The following is a 16,515-nucleotide window of genomic DNA, read 5'->3' on the forward strand; positions in this document are numbered from 1 at the left end:
AGCTATTTATACTTTGCATAATGAAGCATCAAGACTATTCATATTATGGCAATATATGGTGTATCTTTAATCTTCAATCAAAATTAAACAAAAAACAAGAGCAGCAAAGACATTGAAATGTAACAGAATGTTTAAGGAAGTGATTTTCACACAGTTAGAAAGAAATGACTGTGTAACCTTAACATACATCTCCATAAATTCCTAGTCTCAGGATTCAATTCAGGGAAAATTCTTTAAATACAAGTTTCATTAGATATCATTCAAAACATTCTTATTCTGACATCATGATGTTTTAGTATTTTTCTTCTTTTTGCTCTTCTGGGAGTTATTAATATTTCCAAGCATCAGAGCATCTATAGTTATCCAAAGGAATAGTTTGGAATATACTGGATAAATCTGCAGGCAACAATGAAAATAACTATCACTTGTAGCCAATTATGATATTCTTTCAAAAGTGTTAAACCAGCTAGTCAGTCATGGGACCTTGGAATTCCAGACTTGCAATCTTCACACATTTCAAAGATATCAAAATGGATAAAGTTGATTAAACTATTTTAATTATCACTGAACAGATATTTTCAAAATAAAATGCTAAAAAGATGCCACAAGAAGACACAAAGTAATACCAAAATTGATGTCTCTAAAAGTGACATGAACAAAATTATTCTGCATGCAAACTATGCTCCTGAAGCTGTGGACTCCTGCATCATAACCATGCCAAACTTTTACAAGTACATGACACATTAAACATATCAACATTTCAATCAGAACCTTGCCACAAACACATAGATTTCTGTTCAAATATGGCAGAGAAAAGTTTACCATACAAACATATATAGGTTTATTGTGTATTAATCATAGTAAACAAGCTGCTGACTAATATACCCTATAATAATTGGAATAAACATTTTTATATATTTATAAATGATATATTGTTTAGGGGAAATAAACTTCATAAATACTTTTTATCTTCAATTAACAAGAACATCTAAAAAATCAAAACTCTAAAGAGGGCAAGGGCTACTTTGAAGTCCATTAATTAAATGTTAAATAGACCTATTAAGGTCTAACAGAGGCTTCTCGATCCACTCTTTACTTAAGTTCTCACTTTATCACCTGTTGAGGTTTTACCCAGAATTGGAGACTACTGGACCTTTTTGTTTTGAAAAGATACTCCTTTCTTTCTTCCTCCTTTTTGCTTGTTTAATCATCAGGAGGGTCTGAAAAATGCTCAATATGCCTGAGGAATGCTGGACACAAACTGACATTTGTAGACAGCTTACCTGAATGACAGCAAAAGAGCCTTTTGTCATATTCAGTTCTATAATTATAGGGATTTGGGTGACAGTGGTTAAATGGAAGGCAAGGTTTAGGAAGGGAATACAAGGACAATGAAAAAACCCTAGGGGTCAGAGATCCAGGCAAGTCTACAGGTGGGATTTAGAGATAAAGAAAAAGGTGGGTCTTAAAACTGGCAAGCACAATACAGCACATGACAAAAAGTAAGTGCCAAGGGTATTAGCAAGTATTGAAAAGAAGCAGCATGCAATCCACATTCTTCTTTCCTAGTCAATGCATCAGTTTGCAATGTCAGCATTCACAGAGCAAAGTAGAAACACAAAGACCAACCAAAAGCTTAAAGAAGCTTGGTGACCATACAGGTTTACCTCAGATTATCATAACAAGGCAACAGAACTCTTAGTTACTGAATCCTAAATTATTTGATTTAGTGATTATAATAAACAGCCTTCAGCAATACATCACTTAATAAGATAAAATAAAGCACATTAAACTATTCAATTTTCTTTTTTAAAGCAAAAACAATGAAAACCTCTTACTGATCAGTTTTCCATTTCTTTTCTTTTAACCGACTACCTTTTATTTATTTACTGAAAACTTTATATACTGCCCTTCCAGGGACAATATAATGTAAGTCTTAGAATATAGTATAAATGTATAATAAAAACCCTTAATGTATTACAAACCAAAAAAATAGTACAAACAAAAAACCTTATATCTAAATAACACCAAATACAGAAGACAATTAATACAATTGATTATGAAATTAATGAAACATAAGTAAAATGCATGCTTTGAAATATCTTTGGAAACTGCTGAGATCTTCTATTGTTTCTATTGAATCAGCATACATTATACTCCTTGACAAACAGCTAGTTCATTTTTCCTGCGTAATATGTGACATTAGCACTGGTATCATATAAGAAATGCAAAGCTTTACTGAAGAAATTGAATCTTGTAAGAATGGTACCTTTACATAAAAACACAACAGCTCTGCTCTATCAGATCAATGATGCATCTGAGGAAGCTAAATAAACAGAGAAGGTGATAGCCCACTGTGGATTCCCAACTGTTGGAATTTAAAGCATGACATCCATTATTCAGGCAATCTATGTATTTAGGTAAACAGGCATTGATGGTTTTAATCCTATTATTTTCTGAAATTTCTTTTTACAAATACCTAAATTTAAGGTCAGCACAATTTATTTTGGAAATAAATTCTATAATTAAAGTGTGATAACAAGTATGAATCTGTCTATTATACATTTTTTTCCAAACTACTTGCATGGTAGTTTGCATGTGCAAATATGAAGTAGGTAAACATAACATACAGTAATCACCATCATCAATAAGCTGCTTGTATAACACAGTAAGTATAATATAATTATAAACTAGTTCATATAGAAGAAGTAAGCTATTTATAAACTCTGAATACTTTCATGTTTCAAAATAGTTGACTTCCAGGTAATTCCTTCCTCCTGCAGATTATCAACACTTTCAGAGATGGTATCACTGACAAGCTATTAGGTGATGAACTCCATGTGTCTGGCATATATAGAATCATATGGATCAAATCAAGCACCTATTTGATTCAGCACTTTGTGTCCAAAGTTGTCTACTGAGATCTTTGGAAAGCCATGAGCAGCACAAAAATGTATCAACGCATTTCAGTTCCTGGCACTGACAGACACGTTGCATTTGATATCTATCATGATCAATATTTATAAACTCAGTTAAAAAAAATGTTTTCTCCCATTGTGTGTGCATGCGTGCATGTAAGAAGACTGTAAAGCAATTTAGCTTACAAATACATTTGTAAATAATTTGTAAATGAAAAAATCAGGAAATAATTGTTTTTGCTTCAACACAATGTGAAAGTCTTGTGTAGAAACTCTTTTGTCTTTAATATTTTTAACAATGCTCAGCACAATTTTAAACAATTGTTACATAACATATTTGTGTTTCAATTTCAGAATAACACACTTTAATCCAATGGCCATTTGCATAATTTTATAATAAACTCATAAGCAATTGGGGGAAGCATCCAAGCTTTTTATAAACCATTTATTTGTTTTCGTCAAATAAGGCAGAAAAATATACATATAAAATCAATTATCTGGTTTCAGCTTTATGCCGATATCAAAGAGAATCAATAGGAGGGCCAGGGGTTGACATTTCTTTTTCTAAGAAATGATCCAGTGAAGTCCAATTACTGGAGTATGTTTATCTGACTTCAGAGGTGGTAATTTAAATAAAATAAAAATGAGGAAGTGGATAGGAATTATCTTAGAGACACTCAAGAGGGACAATTCTCTAAGGTGCTGACTTGTAATTAGAAATCCAAAGCATCTAAGTATCAATCCTGTGTTAAATAATAAAGCAATCAATAAAAGCAGGGGGGAATTCAAGTCACTAGGCTCAGCAACACTATTTTCTATTGGAATAGCTTTTAATAAAGCTATCTCTCTGCTGTATTTTCATAAATTATTTTTCTCTTATCAGCATGGAAGCTGGGAAACAGCTAAACAACTACTGAAATCTATTGCAGTGATGATGAGTTCTCAGTTTTTATAACTGCATGGATTATATAACTGCTTGGTTTTTTTAAAAAAGCAGAAAAAAATAGAAAGCATATAAGAATACATTAGAAAGTACAGTATATAATCTTATTCACATAATCTTGGATTATATCATCCAGTTTATTTTATTTTCAGTTGAGTTTATGAGAAGACTAGAAGCAGATCATGACACTAAAAAGGTTTTTTAGTATCTTAGTGTTCCAACAGAAAATATTCAGAAATAAAGCTTGAGTCACAAGCATATGGACCAGGAAATGCTATGTTAACTAGATCTGGATATTGATCTTTCTCAACACAGTATGAATAATATAGCCTTCTGTTTTATTTACTGACTCTGGAGCAACATTTTTTTTCTCCAAGAAAAGAGATAACTGATGCCAAGCACTAAAACTTAAAATTTGTCATCTTGAGCCAGGGTTTCTTTATGGTCATTAGAATTGTAATACAATCTTAGAAATCCTTCAGTAGCCAAACGTATTCATTCAATCTAGGAAAATATTATATATGCATACTCTATTACTATTATTATTTTGAAGGATTGGGGAAAGCAATGGATTTATCAATCCTTTTCATTGAAATGAAATAGGACATCTGTTGGAATTAATACCCTCTAATGAACAATGGAACATATGGGGCAGTGGAACAGGCTGTTATTGGAAATTACTTCTGCAGTATAGCATAGTAATCTTTAGGGGTATGCAAAATGTTTTGAATTTGAACCATTTCAAATTTAAAACAACTCATCTTGACTTCAAAATGTCCTGCTTCAAAGAAAAACAGCTGTTTCAAGTGTGAAATAGGCTGTTTCCCTCAGAAGTGTTCTGAATTTGAAACAGAATGTTTATTTCTGGAACAGAGATATTTTCTTCTTGAAACATTTCCACAAAGGTTCAGAGCAGCCTATTCTGCATTGGAAAATAGTAGTTTTGCACTCGTAGCAGGATGTTTCCAATTTAAACCAGAGTGAATTTCAAGCACTATGCACACTTCCAATTTTTATTTCTATAGTTTATGCATCATTTATCACAGTTCTAAAACCTCATTTTTTTTTCTCTGTTCAGTGGACTACTGGGAAAAGGGCAGGAAAATCTTGCCAGTGGTAGAATAGCTTTGTAAGCACTTTTAAAACGAGGGCAAGAACTACATAAAATTCAGTAATAGGCTATCAAACCTTATTTTAATCCTATCTAAATTCATATTCGATATACATATATTAAATAACAGAATATCAGCAGATTAGCACCACAACTGTGAATTATTTGAAGTATATTTACATTTTGATTGTTTAATATTTATCATTAATTCTTGCATGGATTCTTACAAACTACTAAATAATATTCACACATTTCTATTTAGCCATGGAATGGGAAGAAAAGGAAGAAAACAATAAAATCTGGTAATTTGAGAAATCACTTTTGGTATAATCTGAATAAAATGATATATACAGTAGATTGCTTAAATGATTTATTCCAATTCCTTGCTGCTAAAAGAATAAATGGTATACATTTCCTTATTAATATAACATACTATATTATTACTATTAAAATACTCATCTTCACTTGGGAAGACAAGTGCAGAAAAATAAACATGTAATAAAATATATTCCCCACATTTCCCTATAAAATAGTTGTCAATATTTAATTAAAAAAATAGATCTGGAAATGCAGAAAAGAATGGGAATTAGAATCATCCATTGTTTGCCCCATTGCCCCCCATCTTAAACATTGTGAGAGATTCTCTCATTTTAGTAGTTGTTCAAATAGTGATTAAAGAATGACATAAGACTATATAGGTTTTTTTTTTCTTTTAGTATCAAAACTTCATTTTCTTGAAACTAAGATATATGGGTTAAATGCTGGCAATGGAGAGTCTAAGGCAGGGGTATCAAACTCAATTTTATTGATGCCACATCAGGGTTGTGTTTGACCTCGGGGGCGGGGGGCACAGGAGGCATGGCTGGGGACATGGCCAGCTCGACATCACTTGTGTTGGGACCACCTGTGGTGGCCAAGCCAGGACTTCCCTCATCCGTCACTGTAATTATAATCTCCTTCCTTCCTTCCTTCCTTCCTTCCTTCCTTCCTTCCTTCCTTCCTTCCTTCCTTCCTTCCTTCCTTCCTTCCTTCCTTCCTTCCTTCCTTCCTTCCTTTTCTTCTTTTTCCTTCCCTCTTCATTCTCCTTTCTTCTTCTTTCGCCTCTTTCCTTATTTTTCCTTCCTTGCTCTCTTTCCTTCTTTTTCTTTGTCTCTGCTCTTTCCCTTTCTTCTCTCCTGTCCCTTCTTGAATGCTCAAATGCAAATGGGGAAACATTTCATCTTTTGTTTTGTTTTAATTTGTTTTTCTAGCTCTCTGCCAGCTAAAATAGAGCTCAGGAGGACTGCACATTCCCCACCTGGCCCTGTGTTCATCCACCACAGCCTCCTGTAGCCCCCTGCCAGCAAAAACAGAGCTGGGGGGGGTCACATGCAGACCTTGAGTTTGACACCCCTGCTTTAAGGCAACAGAAGCAAAATGTGAAAGAGTCCACTTTGTTGTATATATCAAACTTTTATTCTAAAAGAAACATAGAAAATTTGAGTTTTGGGTTTTTTTAAATTAATGTATTTATAATATATCATTTTTATTTATTTTCATTTAACTTTTCAATTTATTAATTAATCTTTGTTGAATGTTCTACCTGTCTTCTTATTGCTCCCCTATCTTATTCTCTCACTTCCTTCCAGCCAGATTGCTTGGTAAGAAACAGATAAATCTTTCCAGAATCTTCTTCTACTTTCCTCATCATTCTATTAATTTCCTTCTGTGCCATTTTTTTAAATTGTACTCCACACTTAGATAAGACTTCGTCCCTAACTTCCACTGTACAATCCTGTTCTTTCTGTATCTTCTTTCTCTGTCGCTACAAATTTTCCATGAATAGTTGAAACTAAGAGAACAATGAAGTCTTTCTTATTGCAAAAGAAAAAGAAACTACTTGTCTGCCAGCCCTAAACCCCTTTCACTTACAGATGGTAGTGAGTTCAAACTATGCTGTGAACATTTCAAAGATTTTTTTTAATTTATCTAATATTTTTCCTTTTTTCCTTTGACCAAGAAGAAAGCAAGATAATTTATGCTCTGAAAAAAAAATTACCTGTGAAAGTATGACTAAAAGCTTTCTTTTCTAGGACTTTTAATTTAACCTGGCTGGTATATCCACTATGGAATACATAAGTGTTTTCTACTGTGTTCCTCATAGCTTACATTAGCGGATGTGGCCAAATGCAAAAGTGATTAGAAAATAAAAAAGGCATTCCTTTTTTCCGGGTATAAGTTCAAATACAGGAGTTTGTTCATTCCATCTCCCCAGAACCCCTGCTCTGGTCTGGCACTCTTAGCACAGAACTCATCAACCCAGAATACTGCATTCATTAAATTCTACATCAAATTACAGTCTCTCTTCAGATCTCATGTTGCTGGCTTGCATCTTAAAACCTCCCACTACCACCGCCATAGTGAGAATTGGTTTTGCATTTGAACAGCAAATAATTCTAGAACAATTACCATTACATTACATACTGCTGTAGTACTGATGCTGAGAAGATCAAAGTAACACAGGAGAAGTCTTGTGATGCAAATGCAGTGTTTATAATGCTAAATCAAAGAATTTAGCTTTGTTTCAAGGATGCCAAAAGCTCCCTCATGAAAGAAAAGGGGAAAGAAGGGGAGCTTAAACCCTTACCTTCTACTGATGACAAAGGCAGCAATGAGAATGACCACGAGGACAACACTGCCAGCCACTGAGACCAGAAGGACGGTGGGATTGGTGCCTTCCCCAATGATGGGAGAAGGAACTAGAAAAAAAACACCAATATTTGTTAAGATTCTGCAGTTATGTCACAGATAGGAATAGCACAGGATCGAACAGTGAGGCATATGCAGTTTATGTGAAGATTAAGGCAGTTCATGACTTTCTCCAGAATTATTCTGTCATCTTTTCAGTAGAAATATTCATTTGTAATTCTTTTCCAGGAAAACCCTAATTAGCAAAAGACATTATGCTCCATAATGAATTTTGGGGAAACTCTTCAGTTTTCTCCCTTCACTTTTACTGTTGAGAATATAATGGCTGATTTAGCGCCTGTTGATCTGTTTCCCTTTTTATCTAATTTAAAATGGACCAGATGCTCATTCCTTGACTATGAGCAAGAGGAAGACTCAAACAGAACAAGATTTCCACTGTCTTTAGCAACATAGAGCACTTCACATTTTCACATTCTCTGTCTGAGGGTTCTTAACACTGAACAGCACAACCTGAAATGATTAAAATTTCTCCATGCAATGAAAATTAAATATCTAATCTCTCCTGTTATTTCAAGAAGCAACCTTGGTGGGTTTTTTTAACATTTGTCCAACAGACATACACATGCACAATATTGACATTTTATTTCTCAAATGAATCAAAGAAGAGAAAAGAATAGCTAGATCTAAAGCAGTCCCTAACTATATTGAACAAAGTTTTTCTCTTTGGCCAAGAAAGGCAGCAGAATGACAATTTTTAGCAAATGATCTGGAATAGGAAGAAAGTGAAGATTCAAAGTTGTTAGCTAGTGGCTCATCTAACATGATTACTGCATCAGAAAAAGTTCTCTAGGGTTCCATACATTCTCATTTCTAAATGTGCTATACACCAGAGAAAGCTCAAGGTATATTGAGGCCTGAAGTCAACAACAAGTCAACACCCTCATTTATCCAACATGTATGCAAATTAACTGGACTGACAATTCATAAATGATTCATTACTATTGTTTTAGGGAATTGTACATATGCACAATATACCAAAAGTCAGGAATGTTCAAAAGTTCTGTGTCAAACAAGTACAGAAGTATTTAGAAGAAGAAGAAAAATCTAATTCTTACATTTAATATAAATTATAATTGTCTATGGACCCTGACTTTTAGTTTACTTTGCAAATCTACCATTAGTCAATAAATTGAAAAGCAAAAATAATATATGTTTTCTCATTAAAATATTGAGGACAGTTTGCCTTCAATATTCAAGATAACAATAAATGTAAGTAGAGGGATTATGGTATTATTTTATTTTCTCTCTTTTGCTTCTGGCATTCTAAACCTATGAACTCAAGTTCATTCTTGTGTTTGGAAGTCTCAAATACTGAAAACTTCCACATACAAATGACTCAGTATAATCCAAGGACCTATTTCTCTTTTCACAAAAAAATTAGATATGAGGTTGTTGAAATTAAAGACCTATATTTCCATATCTGATGATGTTAATAACATACTTCTTTTTTTCTCTGTTTTTTCATCGCTGCAAAAGGTTTGTTGAATATAATGTGGGCAGAATAAAGGAGACAAGATCCTTGCATTTTAGGTACACACAAAAGATTACGCTTCCAATTGGACTCTTGGTAAAAGCAATAAAAACAACAAAAACACATGAACACAGCATCCTTTTGTTTTCTTAGTCAAAGCTTGGTAATGAATTCCAAACCACCACCACCAAATCATTCATATTCAATTCAAGTGCATACAATATGCTTTTGAAATAGTGACAAGGGAAAATGCTCCATTACCCCAGTGAGAGATCTATTGTTATTACCTGTGTTGGTTGTGAATTCAAATGGTCCACTGAAGTCTCCATATCCAGCTGCTGTCCTTGCTCGCACATGAAAGACATATGAAGTCAAAGGATTCAAGCCCTTGATATCAGTATTTCTGGTTGCTGTTTTCACAATGCGATAGCTACGCTCGTTTTGGTCCTAGCAAAAAGAAAGAAAAATAAAAAGGAGGAGGGAAGTGAGTAAGGAGGTCCCCTGGAAGGTCTTGGATCTTTGTATTTTACTTATTAGGAAATATAGTCACATTTAGATAATGAATGTGATTTTTTTTTCCTTTAGTGTTTCTATTATTAGCTTTAATGACATGAGTGTTATGAATTTTTATATTTTGTCAGAGGATTTTTCTTGCCTGAAAAAGCAGGCAAAGATGATATATATAATTTAAGCTCTGCTGGGAAAAAAGGCAAGAAAGAAATTTTTGGTAAAATAACAAAGAAGTTGTCATCCTCCTGATGAACTAACAATGTTTTATTTCTAGTAGTCTTTTCACACATTATCCCTTTTCCTTTGCAGTTTAGAACTATAAGTCTTAAAATAACTGAAAGGATGGCTGCCAATCTTCTCCAATTTTAATCTTCTCTAACTTTATTCTGCTTTTCTGCCTGACAAATACCTCAAGAAAAAAATACTGCAATCTACAAGTCATTTTTGATACAATTAGGAAAGGAAATAAAGGGATTATATTAAAAGTAATGTAAAGAGAAAAACACAAGGAAACAGTAATTGTTCATTTTGCAGACAACCTTGAGAGGAAATAGATATTCTTATAGTTCTGAAATGGAGGAGCAACAAATTATATTATAGAAATTACAATTCTGCACAATTTAGAAGAGGTGAAGAATGTAATTTTCTTTTCCTTGTTTCTTATTAAAATTTATTAAACCCCCAATATCATTCTGGGCAAAAGCTATCAGCTCATACAGAGTTCATATTATTACTGTGTTATATACTTAATTATTACACATCTATCTCTGCTGTAAGGCTAATGTTGCACTGCTTCTCTGTTCTATTGATTCTCATTACAAATAGCCTTATTAGGATCAGACTGCTCCCAGGGGGAAAAATGCCACCACTATTACCCAGTAAGGAAAAAATATATGCAAGTTGTTATTCGGTTCAACTCCTTAGATATACAAACTGTCAAAATGGGTATAATTATAAAAAAAAAATTCTTAATAAAGTCCTTTTGTATGATGATAACTGTGGGCTTATTTGGCTCAGGGATCAAACATTATGGTGAAATGGGATTTATCCATAATGATTAATAATACCTTTTCGTAGTATTTGACTTCATATTCCAAGATGACTCCATTTGGCCGGTCAGGTTCCAGCCAAGCCAATGCCACACTGTGCCTTGTTATTTCCTTAGCTTGGATCAAACCAATTTGAGAAGGAGCTGCCAATAAAGAGAGATTGAGAAATGTCAGGCAATGTTCTCAGAAGTCCAAGTATTGAATGATGTGAGAATGGTTGGATTTTTTTTAGCACACACACACATATCTTGAACATTTCAAATAATACAACTCAGAACCCCTGGGCTTTGATGGTTTTCCTTTTGTTATGCTGATTTTATGGCCCTATGCCAACTCTCTTTTAGTACAAGTATCTTAATGAACTCTTTCAAACTATTTTGGAAAGGGAAAATAATGAAATATTGTTGAGTGATATCAGTAGTACAGTTTAATTTATATCTGCTGATTACATCAGGAAACTGAAAGTAGCAAAAGCATCTATGCTGTGAGGAAAGATTAAGTGATATCAAACACACACATAAGATGATAGGTTGGTGAGACTGAGTTTATTTCTTCTAAATCAAGAATTATTTCAAAATCTTTTCTCCAATGATTTCTGGGTGTCCTTATATTGTTACTCTATTTTGTGCCTAGAGAAATTGAGGAAATAACAGGAAAAACCAATGCCAATAAAAACATTAGACCCTATAACTGGCATATCCACATGGAAGGGCAAATGGAGAAGTAACATGTCATGAATTATGATATCATCATACAAATGTTGAAAAGTCCATACATCTGATGCAGATTACATAATGTCCATGCCACAAATGATGGCATTGTGGCTTTTACTCACAACAATTTTATTTGACCTAAATGTTTCCATTCCCTAATATTAACTAGCCAGGTCTTCTGAGTTTTTGCTGGGGCCCTTCTCACACTATCTGCCATTATCAGGCAAGTGGAATAATCAGAAATGTCAAGAAAATGATGTTATAGAATCCATGTCTCCCATTTGCCTAGACAAAAGGTTATGAAGTCAGTTTTCTTTTAAAAATGAATTTTAGCAACAATAAAGCTATCTCTGATGTAGCAAAATAAGCTATTTTACTTGCTGTTTGATGTAATTATATTGATTATATACCTTATATGGCACTTTGGGACAGAGATCATGGAGAGAATATGGAAGGAGTCCAAGTTTATAAATTTGAAATGGTTTTAGAATCAAGAGGTACAGGGAACCTATCTGTTATTAATCAAAAAGCTTTCCACATTATACATATACATTTTATTTTTAGTTTTTTTAGACTCTTTTTGGTTTTAGTCTAGCCTAATAAATAGAAGTACACATTATAATGACCAACATTTCAAATACATAAACACAGAACTGTTCACAGGTAACATCTATTATTTCCTTCATTTCTCACCCCAATACCATAAGCTGTCAGCTCTTCTGACTAGAAGAGCCAGTTTACTTCCAATTTAGCTGTGGCTCAGCAGGAAACATATCCAATACATTTATATTTAAAGTTGGCTTTCCAAAATTAAATCAGTAGACCTGAGTTTTCCACTAAAAAGGATTTTGCTTCCTAGTTCTTAGGCTGTCCCATTTCCCTGCTAACAAACAAAGCAGTTGTAATGCATACTAGAATCTTAAGGTGTCTTTCATTTGTCAGACAAGAGAGTGACTTAGTAGTTCAGCAGGTTTCCAACAAATCAACAAAAATGACAAACCTAGACATGAGTAAAGGAGTAAGATGTTAGTCATTTCTTGTCCTTGCCTTTTGCTCAGCTGTATTTTCTCATGCAATGTTATTAATACTTCAGGAATAGAAATGCTGAGGGCAATTGCAGTTTTAAAATGTGTCAACATGGCTCGGCACTGAAAACAGGGACCATGTATAAGTGTCCAAGGCAATTTATTTCACCTTGGCGTTTTTGTCTCATTTTCATCCCTTTTCCAAAAAACAATACATTTCTTGACAATTTAACCAGTATTATAAAATTGATTAAATTCTAAGCTTTCTTTTGAATTATATATTTAAATGCAATACGGAATACTAAGATAAAACAAACAATGGAGTAAATACGAAAGAAATGTATCAATAGAAGCTTCTGTAGGTCTCCTTTATGGTATCATTGGTGCCTGAACTTCAGATGTTTAAAAGGCCAGGGGACAATGCTGTTTCCCTTAACTATGACAGAAACAGATTCGTAGTCCTACTGGACGAATGGGCTTTCAGAAGATTTATGATTCAAGCTGCCCGGTCCTTATTTTTCTGTTACTGTGTGGTCATGTCTCTAGCCAGCTGTTATCAAGTCCTGCCACAACTGACACAGCTTTGATACAAATGGTGGTGGTCTCCAGGGAAGAACAGATATTTTTTTAATCTTATCAGCAAAAGCTGTGCTGTATACCCAGAGATTAGACAGCTTTCCAAATTGAATATATTCGTTCCTTTGTCCCTAAAAAAAACACCTAGAAATATGCAGGTGCTTATTTTTGAAACAAACAAAACAAAACCAGCAATCAACAACCAACTGAACATTTATTAAAACCTTTCAATAGAAATTATAATATAAATAAAAAGGGAAAGAAAGAAAGATACAAATCTAATTAAATGGGTCTCTTATTTTATGTTATTCTATATAATTTGTAAATCTCAAGGAACACTTTAAATAACCATATAAGTATATATCACAAGGAAAAACAATAAAAATTGGACATGTAAACTTCAGAATTACTTGACATATCAGACAGACCTGATGGGAGAAAACTAAGCAGCAGGCACTCTCTGTCAGGAAGATTGTTTTCTGATCTACATTTTGACAGTTTGGCATCTCTGTTAAAAATTATTCTGGAGCGTTGCTTCTGCATCCTTCAGCACATCTGCCAATCTGTCTGTTTGTTCCTTACCCTGAAACTTACGTGCATGAAAATATACAGAGTGACAGAAACAGGAGTTGCAGGATCCATTAAAATGGATTACATCGAGTTATTTACATGAAGTAACAGTACCAACAAATAGAATAACCCTAATTTTATAACCCAATTGTGACCCTTTACAAGGACAAACTTTTTTGCAGTGATTTTGCATTTATTTGCAAGTGTCAACACTCAATGAAGTAAATCTACCATCCTCTTCAAATAAGAAGAGATTATTGACAATCCAGCCATAGAATCACATTTTCCAGTTAATCAGTATGTCTTGAAGACCAGTTGGATTACTCTTTCATATAGAAATATTCAACAACTGATCCCAACAATTTCTGAGTAAATTTCAGTTTTCTTTCCCTCATCTCCATATAGTCACAGTTATTTGAGTGTGAAGATTGTGAAGTGATCTCCAAAAAATTTAGAGTGAAGTTTTCTCCTGATAATATTCAGGTATATTGCAACTGCAGCCAATGTGATTTTAGAATTATTGGAATTATGGGTTACTAAACACCAAAAAAGATGCCAGGATCCAAAGGTTCCAAAGGTTCATTTATCAAAGGTTCTGCAATAAAAGTTCTGTGCTGTTTATAAGCAAACACTAACCACCTCTGTTTATGATTAAACTTGTAACTTTCTCCCAGACAAAAAAATAAACCAGGTGTTCATTTCATTTTTTAATTTTTGTCTCACTTTTAAATATTTTAGCCCATCTTTTCTGAAAAGCATTTGGTACAATCCTCTAGCTACCATCCACTACTATAAGTCACTTTAGAAGTATATACTGTATTTTATGTGCAATGGAAACATTTCCATTTAGTCTTCTTTTCCTTATTCTTTCTATTTTAGTAAAAAATAAAAAAATATGAAGTTCTATAAAATGTCAGGTAGCACATCCCACTTGGATGCAGTTGCATCTGTACACACTTATGCTATGCTGGGTTACAGTGCTTATCTGTATGCCCACCTACACTTGCACCACAGTACCACTTTGTTCAGTTGCACTAGCACTATGCCATACTGTCCACTCCTTGCCAATCTGCTTGTGAGGAATCTAAAGAAAAATCTGTCCTGTCCTAAACTTCCTGCAAGTCCACACTGACTTTGCTTGCTGGAAACCAGCAGGAAGCAAGCTGTGGTCATATAAGGTTCTTGCCTAATGACTGAAATCTTCACTTAATGATGGCAACGGGGACTGAGGGGATTGCTATCTTGATACTGTAAGATACCAGAAATTGTTTTACAGCAGGAGAGATTTGTTATTCAATCTATCAATCTCTGGCAAAAGTATTTTATATCAAATATAAGGAATATTCCTTCTGATGATTAAACCACATATAATTTTAAAATAAAATAGAAGGAAATAGAAGGAAAAACAGAAACATATTTTTGTTTTAATCTAAAGACACCATGTAGATTCTTATCCTGTGTCAACATGGAAGAAACCAATATGCTCTTTTACTTGTCTGAATTACACTTTTCCTAGCTTGAAAAACTGTTTAGAATACCATCTATCCTCTATGATAGCTCTTACCATTGTGATTATAACTCAAAAAGCTTTTAAGTTAGAAGAAGGTTTTATCCCAGCTAGGAAAATCTTTCATAACAAGAGTGGTCTTCATTCCTAATAGAAAACATATAAAATGCTAAACCAGCTCTTCCTTCCTTCCATGAACTTTTATCAGAAGTCTACAGATCTGAAAAAGACAGCATGTTAATTTCTCTAATGCTTCTTTTTATTCTCTATATGAAGATAACTGCCATTAAAGATATGGGAATTACAATTCTTTTGCAAGTTTCTCCAGTCTTAATAAATACCTTCCCTGATCATCTGAAGAGCTTTGAATGGTTTTATTCAACAAAGTAGTTATGTTCTATAGATAACTGTGATATAAATTTTAAAAGGAAACCTGCCTAAAATTCCAATGGGATTTAATTTTCCTCCCACCATAAATTTAGAAGGACAGATGTTTGTGAATTCCAACTGCATCCAGTATTGGTGGGTGTTATCAATAGTGATGACAAAGATAAGCATAAATTACAATCAAAATATTGTATCATATCACAGCAGGTTTGAGATGATGGGTTGCTTTCCTTCATCATTTAAAATGTTATTTCAGTAAAATGAATAGTTAGCTAAGATTACATATTCTTTTATGGATTTATTATTGCATGTAGAGACAATATATTATCCAGCATATTATTCTCACAGAAGATGTTCTATCCTGGTGAACAAGTTCAATTATATATGAAAGAACAATTAAGCTGCATAAAATAACCCATTTTGGCCTATACCTGTTAAATTAATAAAATTCCAGTCTTTATCAAACAAAAAATGATCAGGTGACTTTTAAAAAATGAATCTATCAGATTAGAAGAAAAGAGCAAATTAACCAAATGGAATGCTTTAGGCTACTAGAAATATAAGTAAAACCTGTTGTTTTTTTAAATATTATTATGGTTGTGTAACAATACACAGGAACCTTTTTTTTAGTTAAGACATCTTTTTATGAACTCATGGGATATTATGAGTCTTTTTTATGCAGTTCTGTAGAATTAGTTAATGCTGCCCTATTATGGACAGATATATTCAGTAAAATGCTTATTTTGATAAAGATTCATTAGACTATGAATCCAGAAATTTATATATAACCACAAAATGTAAAAACCCAGGTTACAAGACCTAAACTACAATATACCTTGACGGGCTACACAATTTCATGTCAGTTTTGACTACTAGACTGATTATTACAAGGACTTGTGTCCATGTAGGTTTTTTTGGATACACTTTTTCAGAAATGATTTGCCACTGTCTTCTTCTTAGGTCACACAGTTGGCTTCATGCTTAAGG

At 33.4% G+C, this 16,515-nt stretch overlaps 1 protein-coding gene across 4 annotated transcripts in view; it reads right to left on the reverse strand.

Annotated features, from left to right (window-relative positions):
• Positions 1-16,515, reverse strand: part of EPHA4 (EPH receptor A4) — a 169,806-nt gene that overhangs the window by 35,971 nt on the left and 117,320 nt on the right. For all 4 annotated transcript variants that reach the window (XM_087965018.1, XM_087965017.1, XM_087965019.1 and 1 more), the window contains exons 6-8: positions 10,769-10,893; positions 9,479-9,638; positions 7,599-7,710 (exon numbers count right to left, since the gene is read on the reverse strand). In XM_087965018.1, coding sequence (XP_087821144.1) covers positions 7,599-7,710; positions 9,479-9,638; positions 10,769-10,893 — 397 coding nt within the window. The remainder of the gene's footprint in view (positions 1-7,598; positions 7,711-9,478; positions 9,639-10,768; positions 10,894-16,515) is intronic.

Source organism: Notechis scutatus, chromosome 4 (assembly GCF_049901735.1).
Source record: "Notechis scutatus isolate UNSWTSFEM ecotype Mainland chromosome 4, rNotScu1.2, whole genome shotgun sequence".
Lineage (NCBI taxonomy): Eukaryota > Metazoa > Chordata > Lepidosauria > Squamata > Elapidae > Notechis > Notechis scutatus.